The sequence below is a fragment of the Pseudozyma flocculosa genome, assembly GCF_000417875.1.
Source record: "Pseudozyma flocculosa PF-1 unplaced genomic scaffold scaffold00015, whole genome shotgun sequence".
In the NCBI taxonomy this organism is placed as follows: Eukaryota; Fungi; Basidiomycota; class Ustilaginomycetes; order Ustilaginales; family Ustilaginaceae; genus Pseudozyma; species Pseudozyma flocculosa.
The window spans coordinates 363,847-370,187 of record NW_006920883.1 but is presented as its reverse complement, the minus strand read 5'-3'; the positions used below and the strand labels follow the sequence as shown (position 1 = coordinate 370,187).

The following is a 6,341-nucleotide window of genomic DNA, read 5'->3' as shown; positions in this document are numbered from 1 at the left end:
AGCAAACGGCGGCGCGGCTGCGAGAGCAGCAACAGCAGCAGCAGCATTATCAGGCGCTGGGATCCACGACGCCCACGCCATCCTCGCCGCCGCCGCCGCCCCGTGCGCCAAGCGGGGGGTACGGCTCGTCTTCGGCGTCGCGCGACTGGCTCCCGCGCATCGAGACGGGCCCTTTGCTGGCGGGAGGCAGCAGCAGCAGCAGCAGCGGTGGCGGCGGCGGCGGCGGGATGTCGTCGTCTGCGGCGCAGTTCTACCCGCGTCCGCGGTCAGACGACACGAGCAGCATCTACACTGAGGTCCTGCACGATCCCGAGGTGCTGGCGGGCAAGAAGCGCGCGCCGCCCTCGATCTTTTCGGCGTCATCGACGCTACCCCCCGGAGCCGGCACGTACGGCAGCCCGTACACGTCGCGACCCTCGAGCGTCGTCTACCCCATCGACCCGGCATCGGCGTCGTCGACGAGGTGGAAGGCGCCACCCGCCCCGCTGCGGCGAGACGATCCGGGCCTGTGGAGACCGAGGTACGCCTGGGTCGATGAAGATGACGTCGACGTCGACGTCGAGGAGGCCGCACGGACCGCCAAGCCCCCGCCGCCGCTGCCGCCCAAGATTCCGCTCAGCCGGAACGCGTCCAGTGTCGCTTGAGGCGAGGTGTCACCTCGTCGGCGGAGTCTCGCTCACGGACGAAGGGACGGACGGACGGATGGACGCACGCACGCACCCACGCACCCACGATGGATGGATGAGACGGGACGGGACGGGACGGGATGGAGAGGGAAGGACGACGAGGCCGTCTCGATCTCCTCGCCACCTCGAGTCGCCGAGTCGAGTCGGGTCGGGCCGAGTCGAGCCCCACGTGCCGGCCGGTACCTGAACGCCAACGGGCGACGGGCGACGGGCGACGGGCGACGGGCACGAGCCCGAGCGACGACGGCGTCGGGACCGTGCTGGCCATTTTCGACGCCTCATCCGCCGTCACTCGTCTGGTCGTCAAGAGTCGAGCTGGGGAAGGAGGACGGAGGGTAGTGTCTTTCGTTGCTGGTTGGATGACAAGGGAGCCTCTCGGGCTGGGGCTGCGTGCGACTGCGCGCTGCGCTGGGTGGATGCGACGCGCGACGGCCTGGCCTAGCGAGGACAATGCGACGACCACTGGCTCTTCTCTTCTACATGGACGCCCGCCTGCCCTCCCCTCCCCTCCCCCCCGTGGAAGCTCGACGACGACGACGACGACGGTAGAGAGGAAGGGTGAGTAGGGACAGGCAGAGCAGCGGCATGCGCCAGATCGGGTTTCACTTTGCCGACGCCGCCTCATCCGCCGCCGCAGCCTGGTGGTCGTCTGTTGCCTTTTCCTCGTTTTCCTCTCCCGCCTCGTCGTCGTCCTCTCGCTCCTCGCCACCCTCGTCTGCCTCCTCCTCCTCGCCCTCCTCACCTTCCTCGTCCTCGTCGTCCTCATCATAGAAACCCTTGAGGGCGCGTTCGGCCTCCTTGTACTGCACCTTGACCTCTTGGAGGGTGTGGGTGATTTTCTGCATGGCCACCTCCTCCGAGAGGTCCGATACGCCGTCCTCGTCGTGCCGCTTGCCATAGTGCTGCATGCACTCGCAGCTATCCCGCACCTTGATGACGCCCACGGCGGCCGAGCTGCCCTTGAGGAAGTGGCCCAGCGTCGACAGCTCCGGCAGGTCTTTGCTCGCTCTGCCGTCGTCGTCCCCGGCGTAGCATGGCATCGGGTGCACGTGCGTCCACCAGGCCGCCGGGGGGGGGTGGGGGGGGGGGGGGGAACAGCGGGTGTGGTCAGTCGATCGCGTCCTTCCCTGGGCCGGCACTGCCCGCCCCCGGCGTCCCGCCCTCGTTCAAGGTCAGACCGGTGAGCGCACGCCGGACCCACTCACAGCGCGCTGTCCATTTTCTGAAACGTGTTTTCGGCCTGGTCAAAGTAGTTCCAGACGATGCTCTTGCTAAACTCGCGGTCCTCTTCGTCGTCCATCTCGAGCAGCTGGCTAAAGATGTCCATGTCGATAATCTCGGGAGACAGGTCGCCCAGGCCGCTGGCTCCGTCGCCCTGCAAGTAGGGAAGAAAGGAGGGGCGGGGGGGAGCGTGGACAGGTGAGAGAGGGAGGTGAAGGGGCGGTCAGCGACGTGGTTTGGCGGGGGCATCTTTGGCTGACGGTTCTGATCGACCTTTGGGCAGGCAGGTAGGCAGGCAGGCAGGCAGGCAGGCAGGCAGGCAGGCATTGCGAGACGATCGGCGGGACGCCGAGCTTGTCGCCGGGCGACAGAGATAGCGCTCGCCCATCGGGGTCGTACGTTGCCGCCAGCGACCGCCGATCGACCGAGGAGCGCCGAGGCGACTTACGTATTCGTCAACTTTTGACGCCATTCTGGAGCGGTGTGAGTGCGGGGGATGGCGCGGGTTCGATTGAAGGGGTCGGGGGAGGAACGGCGGTCTGGACGTCGCTAGGGGACGGGTGCGGCAGGGAGTCTGGGGGGCGGTAGAGACGTCGAAGGTGCTGTGGTCGGTCCGCTTCAAGAGCAGCGGAGGGGGGTGGTGTCACGACAGAGGTGCGGAAGCGGTGAGCGGCGTAGCGTGGCTGGCTGGCTGGCGCCGGTGCGGGCGAGGTATCCGGACAGAGAGACGAGGGGTCTTGCAGATGGCCGGGAAGGAGGACGAGGGAGGGAGAGATGCGCGGGACGAGGGGCTGCGTTCAGAGGAGCGAGGACGACGACGACGGAATGGGACCGGAACGAGGGTGCGTGTGTGCTGTGTTGCTGTGAGGAGATGCGAGAGGAGGCCGATACGTCCTTCGCCTTGTGCTGGGGAGGTGGCGCTGGTGGTGGTGGTGGTGGTGGTGGCGACGGCGACGGTTGGTGGTGATGACGACGACGACGACCGGCCCATCTCTCCAGGGCCTCTGGGCCTGTCTTGGTCTCGAGCGTCGGCAGGAGATTTTTGTTTTGCCTGGGCCCCGCCCGCGCCCAACCCAACGCAGCCCCAGCCAACGACGGCGGTGTGGGCCCAGGCGCGCGACGCTCAGGCTGCGTCTGGACTGGCCTCAGGCCTGCTGGACAGCCTGCGCTGCGCTGCGTCGTGCGTGCGTGTGCGCCGTCCATCCTCTTCGCGCGGCCAGGCCACCTGGCCCCTGCCTATCTTGCCTGCCTGCCCGCCCTCTAAGCCTGCCTGCCTGGATTCCCCTGGCACCGCGCAGCTCAGACCCGACCAGGCACGCCCAGGCCAGGCAGGGCAGAGCAGGGCTCGCGTCTTTTTCCTCTGAATTTCGCGTCCCTTTTCCCTCTCTCCTCGCCCACTCACCCTCCCTCCCCACCCTCTCCGCCAGCCAGGCCAGGCCAGGCCAGGCCACGCCATGCCAGACCTGGCCCCGTCGTTGATCCAAGAGGAAGATCGTGCACCGCCTGGCCCGCCGTCACCAACCGCCAGCCACCACTGCGCGTCATACTCGCCCCCGTCTTTTGCTCGCCGTGCGTTCTGTCTGGCCTGGCCTGGCCTGGCGCGCCTGGGCAGTTGATCATCTTGAGGGTGCGGTCGCGTGGCAGGTCCAGCTTCGGTCGAGGTCGTATCGTCCACCGACCTCGCCGCTCGCGCTCGGCCACCCGCCCGCCCGCTTGCTTGCCCTAGTTACCGGCCTGCCTGTCCACCAGCCCTGCCCACCTGCCTGCCACGCCGCATGAGGCCATGATCGTCTGCTCCTTGTGCCCCCCCTCGCACTGCGGTACAAACGAGGCTCGCTTCGAGGGAGGACCCAGGACCCAACGGCCGGGTGAGCGCAGGGGTCGAGCGGGAGCAAGCGGGGAGAACACGCACGCCAACGACACGACGACACCGGTCCTGCCTCTCCGACCCTGCCCCAACCACTCGGTCCTAGGTACAATCTCTGCCTGCCATCTTTGAGCCTTCGTACGTCCTTTTGCCCCGTGGAATGGCTCGCCACGCCGCCCCCCGCCTGCCGCTGTCTAGTTCGCCTCCCCGCTCGCCCGTCGTCGTCGGCGGCATCAGCGAGCGAGCGAGCGGCGCTTCTAGGTGCCACGCGCGACCGGGCCACGTCGACGACGACGACGACCGATCGACGGCCTTGCTTGTCAATCTCGTCTCGGTCGGCCTTTCACCCCGGTACTCCGCTCCGCTCCGATCCCACCACCAATCTACATACCGGTGACAACCGCGCAGCGGCGTCGAGTTGGTCCGCGGCCCGGCTCCCTCCCGCTCGCTACCACTTCCTCTCACTCGGCACTCGCCAATCCTCAGACCTGCTGCGCCCATCGTCGGCTCATCCGTCCGTCCGCCTTGACCCAGCTCGCTCTCGACGCGCCGCGCCCACACCATGTCGTCCCAACGGGCCAGGCCACCCAGCGAGGCTCATCCACCGCAACTCTTGCGCACCCACCGACAGCCTCCCACCACACAGCCAACCGAAGCCCACCAACAGCACAAGCAGCGCACAGCGGCAAAAGACTTTCATTAGTGGTTGCTGATTCGGATTTCCCTCGGCGGGCACGCACGGGGCGGGGCAGATTGGGGGCTCGCACACGACCGACCGACCGACCGAAGCAAGGAACAATCGGACGCCTCGCCGGCCTCGTCCGCCGGCTCGCTCGCCCGAAAACCTCCCGACCTCGTGCGGGCGCGCACTCTCTACAGCTTGGCAGGTGGGGCCGGGCGATCGCCTTAGGCCTCAAAGGTGACCGAGGCGCCGAGCTTGTGGGCGCTGGCCGAGGCCTGCGAGTCGCTGAGCTTGCCCGTGTCGAGGGCGAGGCCGAACGACGACTTGACGCCGGGTCGCAGCGCCTGGGTGTAGCCGAGGCAGAGGATGCCGGCGTTGTTGATCTTGGCCTTGACAAAGGCGGCGTTGTCGAGGTAGGTCTTGGTGCCGACCTCGAGGTTGACGTTCGAGTTGGGGCTCTTGGAGTCGTACGTGGCACGCGCGCCGGCCTCGGTGTCGGCGTTGACGCGGTGGTAGTAGCTGGCCGAGTAGGTGCTCAGGTTGCCCAGGCCGTGGAGGGTGACGGCGTAGTCGGGGGCGTGGAAGCCGGCGGCCAGGTTGTAGCGGCTCAGCTTGCCCTCGCGGACGTCGTACGAGGCCTCGGCACCGGCAAGGAAGCCGTCACGGCCGAGGACGGCGTCGGCGGTGAAGGTGGGGCCCTGCGTGATGAGATGATGAGATGAGGGAGGGAGACAGGGGCGAGCATGGGATGGATGAGACGAGGCGGGGGTGGTATCGAGCGTCAGCAGGGGCAGATCCGGAGACGGTGGCTACGGCAAGCGCCCGCGCCCGCGCGCGCTCAGGCGGCCAAACTCACCTTGAAGAGGTCGAGGTGCTGGCGAGTGTGCAGGCCGGGCTGCTTGTAGGTCGAGGCGAAGAGGGCGTTCTTGGCCTGCTTCTCGGGGACGAGGGTCGAGACAAGCTCGAGCTTGAGGCCCTTGGCGATGTGGTTCTCGAGCTCAATGTGGTTCCTGAGGACGTTGGCGGTGGACCAGGCCTGGGTGAAGGTGACGCCGTTCTTCCTGTCCTCCCACTTGGCCTCGAGGTCGCCGTTGATGGCCTGGGTCTTGTTGTCGCGCAGGCCGAGGACGCGGAACGTGACACCGTTGGGCGTCTTGGTCTTGACCTCGAGCGAGCTGCCGTGGATGGGGTAGTCCTTGGACAGAAGGTCGTTGGCGGCCTTGCCTGCGAGGTGGGGAGAGAGGCAGCAGCAGATTGCAGAGGCGGTGGTCGGGCGGTCAGCCAAGTCAGTCTCCCGCAGTCGATCGGACCGATCGCCAAGCTAGTCCGAGCGGTGCGTTGCGCGCCGCATCGAAAGGGCTGGCGACACGTACCAAGGTCCTTCCAGGACGGGGGGACGGGCTGGGAGATGGGGGTAGCCATTGTTCTGATTCGCAAAGGGGAGACCAAGAGGGAGAGGGAGGCGTCGGGTCCGAAGACGAGAGGCAAGAGGAAGCCGGCTGGCTGGCTGTCAGAAGACCGGCCGCGGGCAAGAAGCAAGGAGCGGCGCGTCCAAAGTTTCCAGGGTCGAGGTAGAGCCCAACTCACAAGTTGTAGGAAATGGGGAGCTGGGCAGCGGGAGGAAGCTTAAGGCAAGGGCGAAGAGGGAGCTGATGGTGATGGTGGTGGTGGCGGTGGTGAGAAGGACGGAACGGGCGGCGCACAAACCGGGGGGGCCGACGGGCGGACGGGCGGGCGAGCGAGCGGTCGCAGCGGCGATCGCGTTGGGTTGGATGTTGCCCTCCTCCCTCGCCCTCGTTCCGGCCTTGGCCCTGGCCTGGCCTAGCCAGCCCAGCCCCAACCAAGCAACCAACCCTGGCGAAGCTGGCCTCGCACGCACCCGCCG

At 67.5% G+C, this 6,341-nt stretch overlaps 3 protein-coding genes across 3 annotated transcripts in view; 1 reads left to right on the top strand and 2 right to left on the bottom strand.

Moving 5' to 3' along the window:
• Positions 1 to 644, top strand: part of PFL1_04611 (uncharacterized protein) — a gene marked incomplete at both ends in the record, with an annotated part of 4,364 nt that extends 3,720 nt beyond the window's left edge. The window contains one exon of the mRNA XM_007882137.1: positions 30 to 644. Within this exon, the coding sequence (XP_007880328.1) occupies positions 30 to 644 (615 nt within the window). The remainder of the gene's footprint in view (positions 1 to 29) is intronic.
• A 644-nt stretch (positions 645 to 1,288) lies between these two features.
• Positions 1,289 to 2,379, bottom strand: PFL1_04610 (uncharacterized protein; the record flags this gene model as incomplete). The annotated part of the gene is made up of 3 exons (XM_007882136.1): positions 1,289 to 1,694; positions 1,892 to 2,061; positions 2,356 to 2,379. The coding sequence occupies 3 exons, from the start codon at positions 2,377 to 2,379 to the stop codon at positions 1,289 to 1,291; spliced, it is 600 nt and encodes a 199-aa protein (XP_007880327.1).
• Positions 2,380 to 4,680: 2,301 nt separating this feature from the next.
• On the bottom strand, positions 4,681 to 5,878 carry PFL1_04609 (uncharacterized protein; the record flags this gene model as incomplete). The annotated part of the gene is made up of 3 exons (XM_007882135.1): positions 4,681 to 5,154; positions 5,313 to 5,680; positions 5,830 to 5,878. The coding sequence occupies 3 exons, from the start codon at positions 5,876 to 5,878 to the stop codon at positions 4,681 to 4,683; spliced, it is 891 nt and encodes a 296-aa protein (XP_007880326.1).
• Positions 5,879 to 6,341: the final 463 nt, after the last annotated feature.